This window comes from Podarcis tiliguerta (genome assembly GCF_965153285.1).
Source record: "Podarcis tiliguerta genome assembly, chromosome: 6".
NCBI classification, from domain to species: Eukaryota; Metazoa; Chordata; class Lepidosauria; order Squamata; family Lacertidae; genus Podarcis; species Podarcis tiliguerta.
Window position 1 is genome coordinate 19436409 of NC_139539.1, and position 23902 is coordinate 19460310.

Below are 23902 nucleotides of genomic sequence, written 5' to 3' on the forward strand. Positions count from 1 at the left end.
TGGCTTTAGATACCTATTAGGTCCATAAATTACCATATAGGATATATTCAACACAAAAAAACAGCAACAATTTGTTGTTGACAAAGGACAGCTGGACATAGAAAGGGCCCCATTACCTTCAGTAGCTTATTTAAGGGACATCATCAATAAGCGGGACATGGCGCTGGGATAAGGGACTATCCCGCCAAATAAGGGACGCTTGACAGCTATGGGCATGACCCCACTGGATCACTGAGATCATTGCTGTTCTTTACCTGATGCAAGTTCCCCTTCTCCACAGTGAAATTGGGTACTCTGCAAGGTTAATGATGCCCACACCAAGGGTGATGCTAACAAACAGAGGTGCTTGCAAAGAGCTCCTGTACTACGGAGACATTTTCAGCTCTGACCTATGTGCCGTGCCGGCTGTTGTTATTAATACAGCACTCACAGGTGACTCTTTTTAAACCAGAGACTCACCTGCACAGGTGTTCAGGAAACACACAGGAGCAAAGTGGGCATTAAGTATAGCAGTTGCAAGCTAGCAAACAGCCGTTAAGATGTACTGTGAAGTCACCCACCCACCCTCCCCACTCTGTGAACTTCCGCTTCTTCTAAAGCAAGCAAAATATTTTCCCCCACTTACTTGTTATCAGCAGAGGAAGGAGTACTTTGAAGAAGGGGGAAAAAACACTCGGCACGTTCCACTCTATTACCCCCTATTAACTTTCTAAACACCCTGGAACCTTTGCATGAAATACCAGGAAAACTAATTAGGGCAATAAAGCATGATGATTTTTGTCAGGCACACTCTGAGAAAGTGAACATAACTTTTCCAACTTCCACTTTATTGTTTTTTATGCGCACACATTAGCGAGTGAGTTCCTTGCCATCCTCTCTGCCAGACTCCATAATGAGAAATTGCTTTGCAGTCAAAAACAAAAGTGCAAGGCTTGAAGACAAAAGGGAGGCAGAAGGAGAAAGGGCGAGTGACTGAAATGCAGTGTGAATGAATGAATGAATGAATGAATGAATAAAATTGCCTTACCCAGAGTCAGACCGTTGGTCCATTGAGCTTGGTATTGCCTACACTGATGGGCAGCACCTCTCTAAGGCAGCCTTCCCTAACCCGATGATAGTCTCATATTATTCTGGGCTACAATTCTCATCATCCCTGTCCATTGGCTGCATTGATGAGAATTGCAGTCTGCAATACATGGATAATACTTTTGGTTACCGGCAGGGATCCTTCCAGGGCTGGATTAAGATCTTCACAGGCCCTAAGCACTTAAAATGCTCCCATATAGATCTGTTTCAAAACATAAACATAATAAACTGTAGTTTTTTATTTCTCAAAACACAACCTACAGTAAGATGGAAAATAATGTTTATTTTTGGTATCCACTAATGCCAGTTTATTCCTTTTCCAGTTGTTTGACCAAAAGGCTCCTGTTTCATTCTGAGTTGTCATTTTATTTAAGTTTTGTTTGTTTTCGCTACACCACCTTGTTGTTGTTATTCATGGAATATAGAAATACGTCACTAAATCAAATCAACAGAGTGGGTTGTGCTAGGCTAAGTGGACTAATGATCACTGATACCAAATGAAGCACCTTCAATATCCTTACATAGAGAGTGGCCTCATTCGGCGCCAGACTCCAACTCCCAGCATCTCTCACTATTGGCCATGCTGCCTGGGGCTGATGGGAGTTGTAGTCCAAAAGTGCCTGGTGAGTCATTAAGGCATTGGGCAGAATATAGGGGCAGGTTGAAGGCAAATGAATTAAGGTCATGTTGAAGCAAAGGCAGCTTATATTCTGCACATCAGCCACAGGGCCCTTGAGAGAAATGCCACAGTCACAATTAACTTGCTCCATTGTAATGGGAATTCTCACTGTAACTGTGTCAGGGCCTTCAAGCGCAGGTAGGTTTTCTTCCTTTCTTTTATTGAAATAAACTTACCCCACCTTTCTGCAACAAAGGAACGCAAGGCAGCTGGTGTCATCCCGTAAAAGCAGCAGAAGACAGCAAAATACAACACAATAACATTATAATTCAGTGCTTCTCCATGCACACAACCTTTCAGTCTGGCATATAGAAAATTAGACGCCTTCCTTAAGGGCTCACATATAGAAGACTCATACATAGAAGACTCAAGGTAGGAGGCAACTATCCATTCCTGCTTGCACAACGGTACTTCCCCTACCCTTCCTCCTCCTCCTCCTCCTCTCCTCTCCCCCTCCTCTCCCCCAGCCTTCCAGAGCAGATTTGGCGATGGTAGGGGAGGCGTGCGAGTGGAGGAGAAGAGGGAAAGTCCTGTTGCACAAGTGTAAATCCTTGCATGGATGTTGCTTGCAGATTATCTTCCTACATGCTTTTCTGATTTTGGAGTTTGGGATGGAAATGGAAATTGGAATGAACTGTTGCAGAGATGGGTCTCTTTTGTACTGGAATAATAACTTTAAGTGTTCTCAATTAGAGGAACATCTGCTGTTTGATTCTGCTCCGTTGATTTGTTTCGGCCATTGGCGATAACAGGACATACGTTTTCTGCTTGGTAGTTTCCTGTTTATTTGTTTTATCCTCATCATCAGCAACAACAGCATTACATGCATCATCTACACTTAGATGTCAGGGATAAGGGTTTGCTCCAATCCTTCCTCAATACAGTATACACATTTTCTCTCTCTAAAGACTTTGGCACAACCCTTCCAATTCCAGCATTCTACTATAACTAAGTGCAAAAGAAGACACCATTTTTCTAGGAAAAGAGGTGCCAGAACTCACCATAAGCCAATGTGGTGTAGTGGTTAAGAGCGGTAGACTCGTAATCTGGTGAACCGGGTTCGATTCCCCGCTCCTCCACATGCAGCTGCTGGGTGACCTTGAGCTAGCCATACTTCTCTGAAGTCTCTCAGCCCCACTTACCTCACAGAGTGTTTGTTGTGGGGGAGGAAGGGAAAGGAGAATGTTAGCTGCTTTGAGACTCCTTCGGGTAGTGATAAAGCAGGATATCAAATCCAAACTACTACTTCTTCTTCTTCTTCTTCTTCTTCTTCTTCTTCTTCTTCATAAACTCCTCCCTTGTTCTCTTATAATGGCAATGGCACCCACCTGAGAGGTGCCGGAACTGAGTTCTGGTGAGTTCTGACTGAGTAAAAAACCCTGTACACAACATTCACACGATTTAGCATTTACCATGGTCTCCGCTGTGCCTCATTTACAAAAGGAAACACAAACCCTGGCTAAGAGCCTGGAGCCCCTGAAATCTTGCACCAGTCAGAGATTGGGGCAGCATGCAACAGTACAGAACTGTGTAAATTAGGGGATTTTTTAAATATATATATAAAAAACATAATTCCAAACTGATGTGGAAATGTGCAGAACTTAACTTAAGACTGGGAAAGTGAGCAACTGAACTTTCCAGGTTCATCCATCCCTAGAGACAGGGGGAATAGAAAAGTATTATAATAAAAGGGAAAGTATAAAATTATCCCTATCCAAACTCGCTGCATGTAGAGTGCTGACCAGCACTAGGTTATATCCTTCCGATTAAGGATAGCTTCCATAATTGTTATTATTTGTTGATGGTTTTGTAACTTTGGAGGATGTGCATGGGTAGAACCTAAGGATTACCTTGTTAAGTTGTTTTTTCTGAGTAAAGCTCCTTTTGTCCCGGTTCTAAGGAAGCCAACTAAGATTAGTTCACATCTTTCAGTTTAATGAAAGCAAACCAACGGAAAGCCCTTCGATAAGCTGTTTGCTCCAGGTTGGAGGAAGCAAAAAGAGAGCGAGAGCCCTCACATCTGCATTCTCTTGAGCCTTGGATTACATTTTACAGTAAACCTTTCCTCCGCTGGACTTTGTGCAACACTTCTGTGTCACAGATGTGAAACCTTACAGAGCCAAAAACTGTCCTGTTCTGTCAAAACCAAAGTTATATCAGAAAGGCCTCCTTTCCCTCCCCCATTCAGTTAAGAGATTTGGGCAGCTCAATTCTGTGCAAGTCAACTCAGAAACAAATGCCAGAGTGTTCAACTGGGCTTTAAAAGCAGATCTTTGCCGGATCAGACTAAAAGTCCATCTGCAACAGTAGCCAACCAAATGCTCTGGAAACTTGCAGATAGGGCAGAGAAGCAGCAGCCTCACATTCTTTCCCTGGGTCTACAGCTGCTCTTTGTCCACTGGTCCCTTGCCTCAAAAAATGAGGCCACTTGGAGTCATGCCTCCCCAGCTGATCTCAGTAGCCAAGCAGATGTCACTCACTGAACCTCAGAAGACACTTGAAGAAAGACCTCAGAAGATTTCCTTAATATCTGGACAGGTTCATGGGGCAGTAGGTGCTCCTTTGGATCAGGGATGGGAAATGCAGATGTCATTGGGCTCCAACTCCCATCAGCCCCAGCCAGCATAGCCAAAGGTATAGGACAGGGGTTAGCAAACTTACCATGCCTTGGGCCAGTGTCTCCAGTGCCAATCGCATGGCAGTGGAGCTTGTATGCATGCACACACACTATTTCTGGCGCACTTCCGGGTAGGAGGAACACCGGAAATAGCTTGTGTGCATGTGCACGGGCCTCCTCTGACCCGGATGTGCACTGGAAATAACGCTTGCGCATGTGCAAATAATGCTTGCACATACGCACAAGCTATTTCTGGTGCTCCTCCAACCCGGAAGTGGGCTGCTGCACAGCGCAGCACCGGTAAGAGTGGGTGGTAGCAGCGGGTGGCGGCGGCAGCGGGTGGCAGGGGTTGCCGCAGGCTGGATAAACGAGTCCCTTGGGCCTTATCCAGCCTGCGGGCCTTAGTTTGGAGACCACTGGTATAGGAGCTGCAGTTAGACAACATCTGGAGGACCACAGATTCTCCACCCCCACTTTGCATGCCCAGGTTCCAAACTGTAAATGTTCTTTTATATATGTAATCAGTCCCTGCTCTTCCTTCTCCACCTCCTTTTTACTATTTACTCACCCTCCACTCTAAGGTTCCAGACAGTGCTTTTTTTTATTATTATAGGAAAATAGGCGCCAGTACTCATCATGAAGTTGTTACAGTAAGCGCAACACTTTTTAACAACAACAAAAAATGTGCTGGTATACAGTCAAGCCTTGTTTCCCGAACAGCTTAGTTGCTGAACAAATCGGCTCCTGAACACTTCCAACTCAGAAGTAAGGGTTCTGGTTTGCAAACATTTTCCGGAAGCTGAAAGTCCGACGCGGCTTCCGCTTGAGTGCAGAAAACTCCTGCAGCCAATCAGAAGCTGTGCCTTGGTTTTTGAACATTTCCGAGAGTCGAATGGACTCCCGGAATGGATTAAGTTCAAGAACCAAGGTACCACTGTACTGCGTACCCTTGAGTACCCCCTGGAAAAAATGTACTGGTCCCAGGGCAAGTTACAACAATTAAAACACAATGTTAAAAACAATTTAAAACAGCTTGCAATCACATAAGTTAGGTCCTACAGATACATATCGCAGGTGTCAAAAGCAAGAGTAGCCAGGGGGAAATGGCCTCCAGTTGACAAAACTAAGAAACAGTTGAACGTTTAAAACAGAACTAGTATTTTCGTTTTGTTTTTATTCTCCTTTTAGGCCGTTGTTGCATTGCAAATAACCAATGTACAGGCAAGCGAAAATGGTAAACAAGCCAATAAAAATGTGGACTAGTACGCTGCTGGTCCTTATTTGCCAGGTTGCTTTAATTTGTCATTTAAACTGGACCTGACACAGAGGCTGCCTGGAACCTGGCGGAAAATGTAATCTTTGGCTGCTCCTGTTGTGATTAAGTTGGCAAAGCCCGTTGCAATTAGCATTAAGGCTCAAACTGGCAGTCCCTAGAGGAGCCGCAAGCCGGGGAGATCAGAATCTCACAACATCCTCGGCAAATAGTATTGATGGAAGCGTAACAGCTGGACCCGCTAAGTGGCCTTTTCTTACTGTAAAGTACCTAAATAAAAAACTTAAGAAGGAGAAGAAAGTATTACTCAGCAGCTAATCAGCACGATCTGTAATTAAATGTGCCAGCCTGTAATCAAGTGGGATTACCGGGAGCTTGGCGGACCAGCCCGATCCTATTATCAACCCAACGCACAGTCCAAGTTGCATCGGCACCAGCAATAGGAACTGTCAGCTCCTTTTTTCATAGCAACATGCTCAGAGCTCCAGCAGTTGACTTTGCTTTGGCAGCAGCCCGCAGAAAAAGGCACATGGCCAAAGTCATGCCATCTTTCCCGACAGCCGTCCTGTTCTCTGAAGGAGACACATACCAATGGCTCAGCAGCTAACCCAAATTCATCCTGACTTACATTTTCTTTCTCCCCTCCCCTTTTTGTTTTTGCAGATGGAAAATGCCTCCAGTTCCTCAGCATTCCTGTCAACCTTATCTGAAGGAGAAGACCTGGTTTTTGGAACCCTCTACACTCTCTTTGGTAAGAGTAGGGATGGGGAGAGATGTAGCTTTGTGCGAAAACCTGCAAGCTACCAGCAGATCTAGCATGGGGATGTTGCGGGGACCTTGGAGTTTGCTTGAACCAGCGTTATTTTATTGCTTGGAAGTGCTTTGCTGTTTGGCTCTAGTCACGAGATTCCACTACAGCTTCATGTGTCAGGGAAATGCTACCCGAGGCAGGAATCCAAAACTGGAAACCTCTTGGGAATTAAAATCCTGGCGCTGGATATAGGTATTATTTTTCATACAAAGCAAGGATGGGGAAGCTGTGTCCCTGCTGCTGGACTCTGACTCCCCATCAACCCCACTGTTGTACCAAGGCCCTTGTCTTAATGTACAAATCACTGAACAACTTGGGGCCAGGATACTCTAAGCGACCGCCAGAGTCCTTATTTCTCAGCTCGATCACAGAGGCCACCCAGAGGAGCGCTATAAGTTGCACCTCACATTACAGAGGTCCAGCTGTTCCAGATCTGAATTCTGCTGCTGCTGCTGCTGCTGTTAACCCTTTTAAAAACGCACAAGAGATCCTGTTCACAGATTTCCTTCAGGACAACTAGTTTGGCCCAAACGGAAGGATTTCCTTCAGGACAACTAGTTTGGCCCAAACGGAAGGAATGAAAGACTAAGGCTGTATACACACCATACATTTAAAGCACATTCCTCTACCACCCACAACAAATTCTGGGAACCGTAGCTCACCCCTCACTGAGGTACAATTCCCAGCACCCTTAAAAAAACTACAATTCCTAGGATTCTTGGGGGTGGGGGATGTGCTTTAAATGTATTGGGTCTATGCAGCCATTGACTGTCTCTCTTATCCCAGGGCTTGAGATACAGCCCCACCTCCTACTCCTTGACTGCAGCCCTATTGGGTGTTCCTTATATTTCAAGGTAGTATTGTCTACTGTACTAAATCAGCTCATCTGGCCCGTTTCCCAGACTGGGAGTGGCCACCAATACCATATAACCACCAATACCATATAACACTATAACACATTGGCTCCAAGTACGTATCCAAGCGCAATTCAAAGTGTTGGTGCTGACCTTTAAATCCCTAAACGGCCTCGGTCCAGTATATCTGAAGGAGCATCTCCACCCCTATTGTTCAGCCCAGACACCGAGGTCCAGCTCTGAGGGTCTTTTGGCAGTTCCCTCACTGTGAGAAGTGAGGTTACAGGGAACCAGGGAGAGGGCCTTCTTGGTAGTGGCACCTGCCCTGTGGAAAGCCCTCCCACCAGATGTCAAGGAAATAAACAACTATCTGACATTTAGAAGACATCTGAAGGCAGTCCTGTTTAACGTTTGATGTTTTATTGTGTTTTTAATCTTCTGTTGGGAACCGCCCAGAGTGGTTGGGGAAACTCAGCCAGATGGGTGGGGTATAAAATAATAAATCATGATGATGATGATGATGATGATGATGAAACAACAACAGGGCGCTGTTAGAAGGATGCTTTGCCAGGTACCATGTACAGTACAGGGTAAATAACCACAAGAAGGGAGAACAGGGTCTTGAAGTTGTTTGCACCTGGAAATCAGACTGAGCAGACACACAGGACACCTGGTTGCAGTTCCCCCCACCATGGTGAAATGGATTCTATTTCTATTGAAATTATAGTAATTATTTCAAAATTTGCATCCTTGCATATAAATGGCAACATTCACATTTTATGCAAATCTGCACCCCCTTTTGCACTCTTTCTGGTGATGCGTTTCCTTTTTAGCGTGTGTGTGATATGTAAGTGAACACCCTCACCCAGCTTTCACAGACTGTGATCCTGGTCACAGTTCCAAAAGCGGGGTAATTCTACGTCAGCCACTCTCAGCACTGGGCTAACAGCGCGGCACGAGAACAGAAACTCGATACACACGATCCCAGCCATCTGCCTTGCCGGGGACTTGTCTGTTTCAGGCTTCCAAAGGCAGCAGGGGAAATTAATCAGTGTCAGACCTGTCTGCTTCCTGGAGATGCTTAATGATGCACTGAAAAAGGGATCACTGCTGTCAGAGTGAAAGGGGATTGATGGTCCCTTGGCAAAAATAACTTGGAAAATGAAGGGATCAACCTGGGTGTCTTATCAGGCAAGTGCTCTGAGCTCGGAGATGCAGGCAAATCAGTCCCATGCCCTCACGTTCTCACTTTTTATTCCTAAACCAGGAGACTACAAAATGGGGTGTGGAAGACATTTCACTGCATGAGTCACAAGAATACTTAAGTGTACCAACGTTCATGAATGTTAACATACCTTCATATAGAACATACTGGAAGAAAATTTCCTCGTATACACTCAGTTGACAGGGGTGCCAACTTGAATAAAATATTGGGGAGGGGCAGGTAAACCCTGCCTCACATAATTGATCACATAACATGGTGCATGCACAACATTTGAATGGCAACGCCCATCAACTGGGGGGGGGGGGCAGCTCCCTCAAATATATTACCGGGGGGGGGGGCAAAGGAGTTGGCTCCCATGCCCTCTGATCAAGGCTATGTGTATTTCTCATCTTTCAAATAAAAGAAAACTCCAACTCCAAATTCTGCAGCTAGCAAAGCTAAATTCTGCAACCTGCATAAAGTATGCAAATTGGATAAATCTGCATAACTTCATTTATTTTGTCTAATGTGCATGCCTTAAAAAAAAAGCAAGTCCTATATGTATAATCTGTTCTGGGAGGAGTAAAGAGCTATATTAGTCCTGGCGTCCCATCTGTAACTACTAGGAATTCTATTCCACTACCTCTTTTAAAAACGAAAGCAAGGGTTCTCCAGAAGCCTAATTACTTAATTCCACTTTCTGCACATTAATCCCATGCATTTCTAATTAAAAAAGAAGAAAATGTGGGTTTGTATGTCAAAACCACGGCCGGGGTCCACATATTAGTGCTGCAACTGGAGGTCATGGCGTGACTCACTGGACCAATTGCCTTCTGTGCTGTGGACCTCCAGGGGCTTGTTGGCTCCAGTGGAAATCAGCACTCCACCAACCCCTCCGATCCTTTGTGTCGGAGGATCCCAGAACTGCATCTAATGCACTTTCAAAACACTTTCCAAAAGTGTCACACAGAAGTGCTCTAAATAACTAGCACTCATTTGCCAGGAATAACTCAGCATCAGTTTTGCATTACGCTGTCGATGCCAAGTTGGAATAAGTCTGTGGCTGCAAGGTAGACATGCAGGAAGTTTCTTGAGAAGCCATTGCCATTTGCTCTGGCCACCTCACCACTACCACTGCCCTAAATTATTCCTTTGTCCTTGACCATCAAGCCAAACCTTAGCAATAATCCTGATGTTTTGAGCTGGTCTGGCAATATCCTTGCAGTGCCAGTCCATGCTTTCTTGGTGACAAGTTTGTTCTGAAGTCAATCAAAGAACAGGCAGGCTTCCTCCAGGGAACCAGACCAGATATTAAGGTCTGTGTTACAGGAAAAGTGGAACAGCCAACCCTGTCCTGCAAAATCTCTCACGGCACAGAAGCTTGATGGTGCAGGATTGATTGACTGATTGACTGATTGATTGATTGATTTTTGATAGTGATGCCAATTTGCTCCTTGTGGGGTGGGGTTGGGGGGCAGATAAATGCTATCTCATTAACTGTTCACCAAGCATGTTGGCGAAGACAGGCCCACCTGCTCAGAGTTGTCCATTCACATAATGAATCTCGACTGCTGAAATTTGATTTTGCACTCGATGAGTTTCAGTGCTGCTTAAGAATGGCAATGCTTTGGACATGTTTCACCTTTATTTATGTAATAAATTTATATGCTGTTTGGTTGCAAAACAAAAAACAAAAACAAAAAAACAAAAAACAAAACAAAACAAAAAACCCTCAAATCAGTTTACAAAAGAACAGACAGTAAAACTGAGAAAAAAATCACAACCCTACTTTAAACATACAAATGCTAAAACAGATACAATTACCAGAGTTTTCTAAGCACCTGGGTAGGCTTGTCTAAGCAAGATTGTTTTTGTTGTTGTTGTTTAGTTGTTTAGTCATGTCCGACTCTTCGTGACCCCATGGACCAGAGCACGCCAGGCACTCCTGTCTTCCACTGCCTCCCACAGCTTGGTCAAACTCATGCTGGTAACTTCGAGAACACTGTCCAACCATCTCATCCTCTGTCGTCCCCTTCTCCTTGTGCCCTCCATGTTTCCCAACATCAGGGTGTTTTCCAGGGAGTCTTCTCTTCTCATGAGGTGGCCAAAGTCTTGGAGCCTCAGCTTCAGTATCTGTCCTTCCAGTGAGCACTCAGGGCTGATTTCCTTCAGAATGGATAGGTTTGTTCTTCTTGCAGTCCATGAGACTCTCAAAAGTCTCCTCCAGCACCATAATTCAAAAGCATCAATTCTTCAGCCTTCTTTATGGTCCAGCTCTCACTTCCATACATCACTACTGGAAAACCATAGCTTTAACTAGATGGACCTTTGTTGGCAAGGTGATGTCTCTGCTTTTTAAGATGCTGTCTAGCTTTGTCATTGCTTTTCTCCCAAGTAAAGAAAGATTGTTTTTAGCAGATGTCAAAAAGAGTACAGTAAAGGTGCTTGATTGGCCTCAATAGGCAGGGAGTTCCGAAGTATAGGTGCTGCAACACTAAGGGATTGAGTTCTTACAAATGTGGCTTGCAAGGGTTTTGTGTGGCACCTGCAGCAGCACCAATTCCACTGATCAAAGCAGAAAAGTGGGCAGATGGCAGGTAAGGCGACCTTGCAGATGTTCTTAACATGGGTCTCCACCCTGGAAGTTCATGTGCTTTAGGACCTGTGCGGGCAGAGGCGGAGGAGGAGCTGCGAGGAAACAGGTGTTAGCAGGGAGTAGGGCTAGATGCACAGCCCTGCAGCCCCATGTGACCTCTTGAACATCTGATTAGGTTTCATCACTGGAGGCCAAGAGACATGCCCACCCCATAGCTCAGTGGTAGAGCATCAGTTTTGCATGCAGAAAGTCCCAGGTTCGATCCCCAGCCTCTCCAGTTCAGGCTGGGAAAATTGATGTTTTTTAGTTATTAGATCTGTATACCACCTTTCATCAAAAGACCTCAGGGTCGCAAGATAAAAACACGAGATAAAAGCACAAATAAATAGTTAAGGAACATTGTTGCCTGGCGCCTAAAGAGATATAATGAAGGCGCCAGGTGAACCTTCCTGGGGAGAGCATTCCACAAATGGGGAGCCACTGCAGAAAAGGCCCTGTTCTTGTGTTGCCACCCTCCGGACCTGTCTCTGAAACCCTGGATAGCTGCTGGCAGTGAGGTGTAGAGAACACTGAGCAACTTTCAAGGATCCCATGTTTCTCTAGTCCTCATCAGAACACTGGAGAGAACTCCCAGATGTTTTGCCTATAGCTTACACAGAAGAGCACACACTCTCTTCTTCCCTTTAACCCCCGTGTTCGCCAGTGACTGTACAGCTTTTTACAACCACAATTGTTTTCTCCATGCCGTTTCGTCAGCTCATCCAGGATGATTCGTCAGGTCACGGGACGGAGGAAAACCTGACTCGGCAATCTTTCTGCACTGCTAATAAAACAGCCTGTAAAATAATATGCGTAATGGATATGGTTAATAACGCGCCATGTAAGGGAGAAAAAGAAAAAAGCTTTGCATTAGAAATCAGGGAGAGGAGTGGAAACAAGGACATGTGTTTCCTATTCTTTCATGTGATTTACACTCCACAAGCCAATGCGCGTCACTTAGTAACAAGCTGGGGCAGGCGTCGCCAATGTGGCTCCTTCCAGATGTTAAGGTAAAGGGACCCCTGACCATTAGGTCCCATTGTGACCGACTCTGGGGTTGCAGTGCTCATCTCGCTTTATTGGCCGAGGGAGCCGGCGTACAGCTTCCGGGTCTTGTGGCCAGCATGACTAAGCCGCTTCTGGCAAACCAGAGCAGCGCATGGAAACACCGTTTACCTTCCTGCCCGAGTGGTACCTATTTATCTACTTGTACTTTGACATGTTTTTGAACTCCTAGGTTTGCAGGAGCAGGGACCGAGCAACGGGAGCTCACCCCGTCGCGGGGATTTGAACTGCAAGTCCTAGGCTCTGCGGTTTAACCCACAGCGCCACCCACATTCCAGATGTTGCTGGACTCCAAATCTCATCATCCCTGACCATTGATGGTTACTGGCTGGTGGGAGCCCCAAAATATCTGGAGGGCGCCATGTTGGCTACCACTGATCTAGGGCCACAGAGGACTTGGCACAGGAAAACTGGCTATCGAGGCCGTTCTACACCTCCAGCATGTTACTGTTATCATAATATTTAATTTGCAAGCTAATCTATCAAGAAGTCATTCCAATCGCCCATAGCCTGCCCTTGGAGTAATCAGGATCTCTTTGGTGGTTACACAGGAAAACTCTTTTTAAATGAAATTAGCATGACTTAATAGAAAAGGAAAATCCAGGGCATTAAATTTTAATTACCACTGTTGTCTCAACTATGTTCAAACAAAAGAACAGCTTGTCCCTGCAGCCCCCGTTGGATTTTGCATAATCTCCACAATGTTCCTTCTCCTGTTTATTTTGTGCACACAATATATTATTGTAGAAAGCAGATCTATATGTGAGGAAGATTGCCAGGAAGGTCTGTGGTGTGGGGGGGGAGGTGGACGTGGAGGGGGGGGAGGAGAAGGAATTGGACATCGCCGCTCTCAAGCTTGTAGGATGAAACTCAGCTGAAAACGGCGTCTCCTGCTTTGCCAGCATGAAGGTCGGGTTCTGCCATTCAAACCACACGGGGCATTATTCCGGCTCAAAATACCCCTATGCGTCACTGCCATTAATGGGGAGACAATGTGAAAAAAGTGCCGCTGGATCCAACCAAAGGTGCATTTAGTGGTCTTACTAATGATATTTGGCACTGGTAACACCAAGGTTGCAGGTTCGATCCCCATATGGGACAGCTGCATGTTCCTACATTGCAAGGGGGCTGGACTAGATGATCCTCAGGGTACCTTCCAACTCTACAATTCCATGGTTCTGCGATCTAGTTCAGTACCCTGCTCCCACAGTGGTTGGGGAAAAGCTGCCCTCAATAATACTAGTAGCAGCAGCAATGGTAACAAGGTAAAGGGACCCCTGACCATTAGGTCCAGTCGTGACCAACTCTGGGGTGTGGCTCTCCCCTCTCTTTATTGGCCGAGGGAGCCGGTGTACAGCTTCCGGGTCATGTGGCCAGCATGACTAAGCCGTTTCTGGCGAACCAGAGCAGTGCACAGAAACGCCGTTTACCTTCCCGCCGGAGCGGTACCTATTTATCTACTTGCAGTTTGACATGCTTTCGAACTGCTAGGTTGGCAGGAACAGGGACCGAGCAACGGGAGCTCACCACGTCACAGGGATTTGAACCGCCGACCCTCTGATTGGCACGTCCTAGGCTCTGTGGTTTAACCCACAGCGCTACCCGCGTCCCTATAATGGTAACAAATAAGTAGCATATTACAGTAACATGTAGAACAAATATGCAGACTGGGTATTGCAACTCAGCTAGGTATTTGTGAATGGATATAGCTATGACACACCTTTGTCCCATTCTTTCTCCAGCCATTCACTGACTGGGCGTGGAATTTAGTACGGCTCACTCTTTCCTTTTCCCACAGGTGTAGTCTCTCTCTTTGGAAACTCTCTCCTGCTGCTGGTAGCTTATCGGAAGAGAGCCGTCCTGAAACCTGCCGAATTCTTCATTGTGAACCTTGCCATCAGCGATGTGGGCATGACCGCAACCCTCTTCCCTCTGGCCACGCCATCCTTCTTTGCACACAGGTAGCTGGCTTTGCTCATTTGGTCATGTTGTTGGGTTCCACTCTTCCATTTCGAAATCTCAGAGCGGCTGATGGCTTCCTAAGAACACAGGAATGCCATAAGCTAGCCCTGGTACTGAGTCTGGCTCAGTCTTGTCCATACCAATTGACAGCAGTTGCTCCTAATATGTGACGTCAGGGATTGAACCTGTGATTGAGCTACAGCCCTTCCTCTCCAAGCAATGATCAGGTTCCTGTTTGGCTTAGCTTGAGCGATGATGTTGCATCAGGGCCAAACTACATTTGGCGCAAGAGCTCCACGTTTGAAGCTCCCAGCATCTTTTTCATTTTTGAAAAGCAGGTGGGAGGCAGTTTGGGTAGATGCTGTAGGGCATAAAAGGGGGTTAGCTATCTCCCCCCCCCCCCAATTTGCATTTCCTACCCCAAAAGTACTATCAACCACAAAATGAAAAAGGTATGGATTTCTGTTCTTAAGCCTGCGTATTTTCCCCTCTGCAGTTGATAAGCAACTTTGGGAAGGCTGGGTTTTGAAGTAGGGCAATGCTATAGGGGCAAAGCCTTAACACACTGGAGGCAAAGTCCAAACTGGACCCTTCTGGAGTTTTTGTGGTATAGTTTGAGCCACTTTCCACCCTTTGGAATGGTTTGTAAGACCACTCTGCTAACAACTGGATCCAACCGTACGTTTCTTGAATCTAAATGGGTCATCTGAACCATCTGCCATGTTTAAGACAGTTTAGCTCTGACCCCACCACTGCTTGAACACCACCACACCTAGAAATTTTCTGCATTTTGGACAAGAGGTGTTTGGTTTTTTCTTGTTGTGCTTAGGAAGTGCTGTGCAAAATCCAGTCAAAGTTCAGAAAAGCTGCATCCTGGCCATCTTGGCTTTCATTTTGAAGTAAAACCAAATTTCTAATCCTTGTGGGTAAAACTGCATGGACGATACATGGCTCGTGTCAGAGGACTGGGGGTGGCGTTCTGTTGCCTTGGCACCATAGCTCTCCCTGCCCAGCAGAAACAGATTGCTGGCAGGATCAGCAATCCTAACCAAGTCTACTCAGAAGTAGGTCCTAGTGAATTTGAGGTGACTTACTCTCAGATAACCGGGGTTCGAACTGAAGCCTAAATCACGCAAAAGCTGTTCCGTTTGCATAATTTGTGTGCAAATTTGCAAAGTTGCAATCATTGATTCTATGTTTACAAAATTACAAGAAAAGAACAAGTGACTGTATGTTGAATATTGATTTTACACAGGTTGCAGAATTCAACTTTCCCTGTTGCGGGATGGCTGGATGGGTATCTCATGGAGCACACACGGTTCTGTGATTAGGATGCTTTTTTATCATTGTTATTGGCCGCTGTGCAAAGTCCTGCTTGGACCAGTGATGCTCAAGCATCTCTTTCTGTGACTGGGTTGCCTGGGACACAAGGCCTTGTGGGAAAATCATTTATTTCCCCTAGTTATCTCTCCCTTCCAGGTGGCTGTTCAACCATGCTATGTGCACTTTCTATGCCTTTTGTGGAGTTCTCTTTGGCCTGTGCAGTCTTACCAGCCTGACAGCCCTGAGTACCGTTTGCTGTATGAAAGTCTGTTATCCGGCGTACGGTAGGTGCTGGGGTACACAACGTAAACACCCTCCCTCTTGCTGAGCATCTCTGTTCTGTTCCTCTCTCTCCTCTCCTCCCTCCCCATCCCAGGGCTTGGCAACTCTTTCACAGGGTTAGGAAAGTCGTGAATCTCTTAGCAACATCTCTCCTAGGAGAACTGTCCATTAGGGAGCCTATTCATCAAAGGTTTGAAATTGCAGTAATTAGCACAAAAAAATAATACAGCAGCTACGCATTTTCCCCTTTTCATTTGCATATGTAGATTAATCACCAGCCTGTCTGCTATTTTGTGTCCAACTTCTAAGTCCTAAGATATATGATTGTGGAGGGAGACAACTTATTTTTCACCGCTGCCAGTCATGGGGGCATATTATTATTTGTCTCCTTCCTGCACTCAGACAATTCAGAACCTTTTGGTACATCAGTAAAGGAGGACATAAATGCTCACGGTGGTGAAAGAGGCAAATAAAAATTGCTCACGCAAATTAGCATTTTGATGACAGAATCGCATAATCTGAAATCATAAAGCAGGGTTGGCTAATCCTTTTCAGCCCAAGAGGGGCATTCAAGGTTGAATGGGTAGAAAGAGTCTCCCATTGTGAGAGACTTGGAGAAGAAGTAGGCTCTCAGGTGGCCGCTGGGAGGGTCTGCTTCTCTCTGTGTGGATAAATGATAAGATATACATAATATAAATATGATAAAGGGCCTTATAGTTATCTTCTTTCTTTCCTTTTTGGGGTTGTTTTTTTCTTTTTATTCGTCTTGTTCTGTAGACTGGGGTGGAATCTACACACATATAAAAATAGTTCTGAAAATGCTTTTTTTTAAAGCATATTTAAAAATAGATTGAATTTTCCATAAGGCTCCCCATCGCCATCTAGCGTCACATTGTATATTGTGCTTAAAACACACTTGAAATGTTTTAATTGCAGCTGTATGCAATTGGTGTTTGTAGCAAAGGTGGTCTCCGAACATGCATAACACCCGCTGCAAATCCATACACACCCCGACAGCACGTGTAGAAACACAACTCTCTCTCTCTCTCTCTCTTAATTAAATTTGTCTACCGTCCTCTTAGATCTCAGGACAGTTCACAACATAAAATTACTATCTTTCTTCTTATTCTTCGGCGATCACTTGTAGCCGAGTAAGATTGCCTTCCATAAACACGGTTTTAACAATGAGTCCATAAGTGACTGTGGAGGCCAATTCTGGATCCATACGTCCTTCCACAGTGGAGATAGTGGTTTCCGGGCGGGAGCTGATCACGGTGTGGATTTGCCAAGCGTGCCTTCCTCTTAGCACATTTCTCCCTTGCTTCCTGAGTTCGAGTGTCTTCAAAGCCCATGACACCTTTGGAAAAGGCTGTTCTCCAACTGGAGTGCACACAGGCCAGTGTTTCCCAGTTGTCAGTGTTTATCCAGTGGTATCTCAGGTTAAGTACTTAATTCGTTCCAGAGGTCTGTTCTTAACCTGAAACTGTTCTTAACCTGAAGCACCACTTTAGCTAATGCGGCCTCCAGCTGCCGCCACGCTGCCAGAGCACGATTTCTGTTCTCATCCTGAAGCAAAGTTCTTAACCCGAGGTACTATTTCTGGGTTAGCGGAGTCTGTAACCTGAAGCGCATGTAACCTGAGGTACCACTGTACTACATTTTTTTAGATTTGTCTTGAGACAATCTTTAAACCTCTTTTGTTGACCACCAGCATTATGCTTTCCATTTTTAAGTTCGGAATGGAGTAGTTGCTTTGGAAGACGATCATCAGGCATCCGCACAGCATGACCAGTACACACACACACATACACAGAATGCATAATAAAAACATAAACAAAGACAACCCAATAATCCCCAATTCCGCAACACATTTTAAAAGGGGATCAGATGTCAATCAGCCCAAGGCCTGGTTAAAGAGAAACATTTTTGTCCAGCATCTAAAGATGCATAGTGAAGGCACCAGGCAAGCCTCTCTGAAGAAAGCATTTCACAAATGGAGGGGCCACTGCAGAAAAGGCCCGTTCTTGTGTTGCCACTCTCTGGACCTCTCATGGAGGAGGCACACAACGAAGGGCTTCAGATGATGGTCTCAGGGTCCAAGTGGGCTCATATGTAGAGAGGCAGTCCTTGAGGTTTTGTTTAAGGCTTTATAGGTCAAAACCCAAACCTGGGACTGGAAACTCCTTGGTAGCAAGTGCCGATGAGACTGGATCAGTGTAATATGCTCAGCTGAACCAGATAGTACATAAGTGCTGCTTTGGCCTAACTAGGCATGGGAGAAGAATTAGATTCAGTTCTTGTTGAAAGGTGAACTTGATGTAATCCACACTTTCCAAAACAGTACAAGAACCAAGGTACAGCCGCTCTTTCAAATTTGCACTTCTCCAAATTTTCCAGTGCAGTTCTCCAGCCAAGCAATGTGTGCAGAAATGTGTATACGAGCATAAAGTGTGCATATAAATGGTGAAATCAGCATGCGGATATGCATTATATGGGGGGAAACTGCTCGCAGAAATGTGTAAAATAAGAAGTGAAAATGACAGGTCCGTCCTTCCCTAAACCCAGCCGAGAAGTGCATTTTCTCTCTTAGCAAGCAAAAGAAAACGAAAAAGCTTCCTTTTGGGCAGTGTGGGGTTATTCTAGCCCTTAGCCCAGCTCCCCCCAACCTGGAGTTCACCCGATTTTTTGGACTACATGCCCCATCATCCCTTGCCATTGGCCCTATTGGTCTGGGGTTGTTGGGAGTTGTAGTCCAAAACATCTGGAAGCCACCAGGCTGGGTAAGACTGCCTTGCTTTTTATTCATTTACAGTGGTACCTTAGTTTACGAACTTAATCCATTCCAGAAGTCGGTTCTTAAACCAAAGCGTTCTTAAACCAAGATGTGCTTTCCCATAGCAGTGGGGGACTCAATTTACAAATGCAACACACTCAATAGGAAGCGAAACATGTTCTTATTCCCAGGCAAAGTTCACAAACCAAAACACCTACTTCTGGGTTTGCAGTGTTCTTAAACCAAGTTGTTAACATACTAAGCTGTTCTTAAACCAAGGTACCACTGTATTTGTTGGCAGCATCTGTGTGCCACCATGTAGGCTTTGGGTACCAAACAACAAACAAAATATAAAATGTAAATATAAATCAGGCCTTTCCTTAGCTTTGTTTCATCTGAAAACTAGTAAAGAGTTTGTGTGTGTGTGTGTGTGTGTGTGTTTGTAGGACATTCGTTGTCGTGCCACTCCATGCCCACTTTGTGTGAACAAAATTTAGCACGACCTGCTTGTATTTCAGTCAAAAACTCAGAGTTTGGTAATTCAACAGGTACTGCAGTGTGAAAGGAACATTAGAAAACTGCAGAGAAGCAGTAGCCTCATAATCAGGAAAACTAATGCAATGTTCTCTACGTCTGAATGCACCCCATGAAAGCAGAATAAATCCACCGCTAATGCACTGTTATTATTTTGTCACAAGCGCACGGCAGAATGCGCCGGCAACATCACATCAGTCTGAAGGGGCCCAGAGATTGCAGCGCAAGGGATCAGTAGCAGCACCTTCTTTCTCCTCCCAGCTCCTACAAACCCAGATTCTCCCCAAAAAGTTGAAATCCAGCCACATCCAAGATACTATTAGAGATGCTAAATGCTTTTACTGACAGCTCTGTTCGCAGAGGAAATAGGAAGGCCCATACAAAAGATGGTGCATGTTACTGCCATTCCATACTCTCCACCATTCCTCAGGTGAAAACATGGACATTTCTCACTCCTCACAACTGACCCTCCTCAAACCCCATTTTTTTGTCATCGTCCCGGTGCTGCAGAGCATTTCCAGTCAGAAAAGAGGCGATCGCCACCAAAACTACATAGCACACTGTCCTGAAAAAAACCCAAAATCCTCCTTTTATTTTATTCTTCAGTAGATTTACAAAAAGAAAAACACGTACCAATAAATAAATTTTAGAACAGGGCGAGATTTGACGTAGACACACAAACATTATAAATAAATATAGCAAGACTCCTTGCACTCCACTCTACTCCTCCTTCCTTCCTGCCCAGGGTGGTCCTGCCTTCTGCCTGCCCCTCATCACGTGGGGCAGGGCCTTGGCGGTGGTGGCCTCTCTTCCTCCTTGCCTGCTCTCCATCAGCCATTACAAGCTGCCCAAAGGAGGAGGCTGGCAGTGGCAGCCAGGGAGTCACAACAGGATGCACCTTTGCAGCCACCGCTGTCGTCCTCCTTCCCCAGCTCAACAGTGGGGGCACTGGCAGAGGAAATAAGGACCTTCTGGGATCAAATCAGAACCTGGGGTGGCTTTCGTAATTCCGGGACTGTCCCTTGAAAATCGGGACACTTGGAGGGTATGCCATTTATAGATCCCTCCCCCCTATACATTGAGGCCCATGGGCTTTGTGTGCAGCCAACACAGAGCTCAAGAGACATCTCTTCTTAGTTGGACAGATTACTGGAGAAGGTGGAAGAAGAAGAAGAAGAAGAAGAAGAAGAAGAAGAAGAGGAGGAGGAGGAGTTTGGATTTGATATCCCGCCTTTCACTCCCTTTAAGGAGTCTCAAAGCGGCTAACATTCTCCTTTCCCTTCCTCCCCCACAACAAACACTCTGTGAGGTGAGTGGGGCTGAGAGACTTCAGAGAAGTGAGACTAGCCCAAGGTCACCCAGCAGCTGCATGTGGAGGAGCGGAGACGCGAACCTGGTTCCCCAGATTACGAGACTACCGCTCTTAACCACTACACCACACTGGCTCACTGGAAGAAAGATAAAGGCTTTAGCTCCTAAGCTTCAGCCAACAAGCAGCTTTGCCTCCCCTCTGCGATTACGACTTCTGTTTTCCCAAGGACTATGGTTCCACCGCCTCACAATCTTATCTTTCCTCTAATGCACTACTGCATTTCCCCACTAGGAAACGACTAATCTCAGCATATCTTTAATTGCTTGGTTTCAAAGAAATGTTAGCCTTGCATATGTCTGAAGGTTGTTGTTGTTGTTTTTTAAAATTAAGCCTTTAGAAGATCAGAGAGTTTAGGATTTAAGCAAGGGAGACAAGGGAGCGCTCAGAAAAATCCAGCTTGCCTAGCACAAACTGCCTTTTAGAGGAGGGGAATTCTGATAAGACAAACATTTTATTTTACATTAAAAAAAAAAATAAGCTGCCCTTCTGTCACTTTGCAAAATCTTTCTCCACGTTGGTTTTTTAAAAAAGTGTTTTTACCAAATGTACAAATGGATGCCAAACATGAGCAGTAAAAATGATTGAAAGTAAAATAATATAAAATATATGGACCGCTTTTATGTCCATTGGCTGGCGTCTTCACCCCAGTATAATTTCCAGCCTATTCCTTTGCTATATTTAACTTCTACTCTTTACTACTCGTCCTCACCGTTGCTCAGTCTGGAAGCCTTACCAATTTCCTGCAGGTAATTTATTACAACTTAAGCTTTCACTTTGTCCAACGCTGCATCTCATGAAGAATGGAAGAGCTGGATTAACACTGTTTCTAGATACACCTCTGCATGGGGCCTTGCACGGAAAGGGGAGTTTCCTTACCACAGCAGCATTCATCAAATGCCCATTTGCCCTGTTCACTGCCTGCGGAGGTATCTCCAAACTACTGTTACCAGGTTCCTTTGGGTTTTCCATTGGGGAAACATAACAAACTGGCCTGGAACCAATATACCAGAGATGGGGAACCTGTGGCCCTCCAGATGTGGTTGGAACTCAGCTCCAATGAACCCCAGCCAGCACAGCCAATGGCCAGGGACGATGGGAATTGAAGTCCACCATCAATATAGGATTGTAGTGCGCGCACACACACACATTACACAAGTGTGTAGTATATATTAAGTGTGTATGTATTAGGGATGTGGAAGGGGATTTGGTTTTGTTTGCATTTTAATTAGAAACCCATGTATTCTAATTTCAAGCCAATGCACCAACCAAAACACAACTCTCCTTAGAAATTCGCTAAATTTCGCAATGCAGTATGCCAGCCAACCAATGCGTATGCAAATGCACATACAGTCATACCTTGGGTGGAATATGCTTCAGGTTGAGCGTTTTTGGGTTGCGCTCTGTGGCGACCCGGAAGTAACAGATTTCACTGCTTGTGCATGCACAGATGCTCAAAATGACATCAAGCGCATGCGCGGAGGCAGACGTGGGTTGCGTTCGTTTCAGGATGTGAACGGGGCTCCGGAACGGATCCTGTTCGCATCCAGAGGTACCACTGTATCAGGAGAAAGTGTACAGAAAGATGCATACGTTAGTGGAACCAATGTATCAATTTTACGTGTACTGGGGGAAGTTGCTTGCAAAAATGTGTATATTACTCAAAATGTGTGGGAGGGATTCAACTTTGTGCCAAGGCAGTCATTCCATTGGAGCAACTATTCAGGCTTGTCAGATGGAACAATCTCCCTTGTCCTCATCTGCCCTGTGTGCTGTTCTGGAGCTTCTCCTGACACCCCTCAAGCCTATTTCAGGGGCTGCACAGGGGGATAGAGAGTCCTGTTGCCCATATGGAAGTCCTTGTACAGGGCTCTGCTGATACGACTTGTCCTGTGGTGTTTTTTTTGGGGGGGGGGGGGGAATTGCACTGAAATGCTGATGACGTTTCACAAGTTGCTGCTGAAATGTGGAGAACTGAATTTAAGAGAGAGAGTGTCTGTTCATGCACACGTGGCTGTACTAGAACATTGTTTTCCATTCCACCTTCATCCCATGCATTCCACACCATGTAACACTGTGTCTGCAGTGCTGTTTCTCTTCCGCTGCAGTTCATCTTCCACCAAAAGTGATGTCATTCGACTCGCTGGTTGGCAAAACGACGTGACCTGCGTATTTTCCACATAAGTCATGGCGTAAAATATGTAATTACATTGTCGTTGCATTATTCCACCCCGTTCATTCCAATGCAAAGGAAACGCAATGCAAACAAAGCAGGAGAATAACATAATCAATTACATAACATTTGCAGACGGAAAGCAGCAGCAAGTACCAATCACATTCGTAGGATTGCTTTCTGCTCCAGACATGGGATGAATAAGTGGTAGGTAGGTAGGTAGGTAGGTAGGTAGATTGCTGGTAGATAGATGGCAGATAGTAGATAGCTGATAGATTAGATAGATAGATAGATAGATAGATAGATAGATAGATAGATGATAGATAGATGATAGATAGATGATAGATAGATAGATAGATATAGATAGATAGATAGATGATAGATAGATAGATAGATGATAGATGATATAGATAGATAGATAGATAGATAGATGATAGATAGATAGATAGATAGATAGATAGATGATATAGATAGATAGATGATGATGATGATAGATAGATAGATAGATAGATAGATAGATAGATAGATAGATGATAGATAGATAATGATGATGATGATAGATAGATATAGATAGATAGATAGATAGATAGATAGATAGATAGATGATAGATAATAGATAGATAGATAGATAGATAGATAATGATGATGATAGATGATAGATAGATAGATAGATAGATAGATAGATAGATGATAGATAATAGATAGATAGATAGATAGATAGATAGATAGATGATAGATAGACAGACAGATAGATGATAGATATAGATATAGATATAGATATATGATAGATGATAGATGATAGATAGATATAGATGATAGATAGATAGATAGATAGATAGATAGATAGATAGATAGATAGATGATAGATAGTAGCACAGATATGTCTAGATTGTGGAGTGACCAGGAAAAGCTCTCTTTTCCAGCATCTACATACCCTAAAGCTGCTTCTGCTGCTTCTGCTCTAGTGTCAAAGGGAAGCAAATGCGAATTTGATCAATGGGCTGCTGATCTGTCCCCACACGGCAACTTGACTCCAAGTAGTCCATTTACTGCTTCTGATTACGGCAGGGATAAAAGCATGACTGAAGGAAGGGCAGATGTTTCCTTGTTAACAAGGGCAGCATCAATATGGTGTGCATTGCTTTGTGAGGCAGGCGCTGATGTGTCTGTATGATCGCTCATCTCGAAGCAAATGGGAGTTACTCTTGCATACTGAGAGGATAATACAGCCCTCACATCTGAAGCTTTCTATCAGACCTGAC

General features: G+C 44.9%; 1 protein-coding gene across 3 annotated transcripts in view; it reads left to right on the forward strand.

The window, feature by feature from the left end:
• The window catches only part of LOC310680364 (opsin-5-like), a 72345-nt gene that overhangs the window by 31605 nt on the left and 16838 nt on the right, over positions 1–23902 (forward strand). For all 3 annotated transcript variants that reach the window (XM_083447010.1, XM_083447008.1, XM_083447009.1), the window contains exons 2-4: positions 6319–6406; positions 14023–14185; positions 15666–15793. In XM_083447010.1, coding sequence (XP_083303136.1) covers positions 6319–6406; positions 14023–14185; positions 15666–15793 — 379 coding nt within the window. The remainder of the gene's footprint in view (positions 1–6318; positions 6407–14022; positions 14186–15665; positions 15794–23902) is intronic.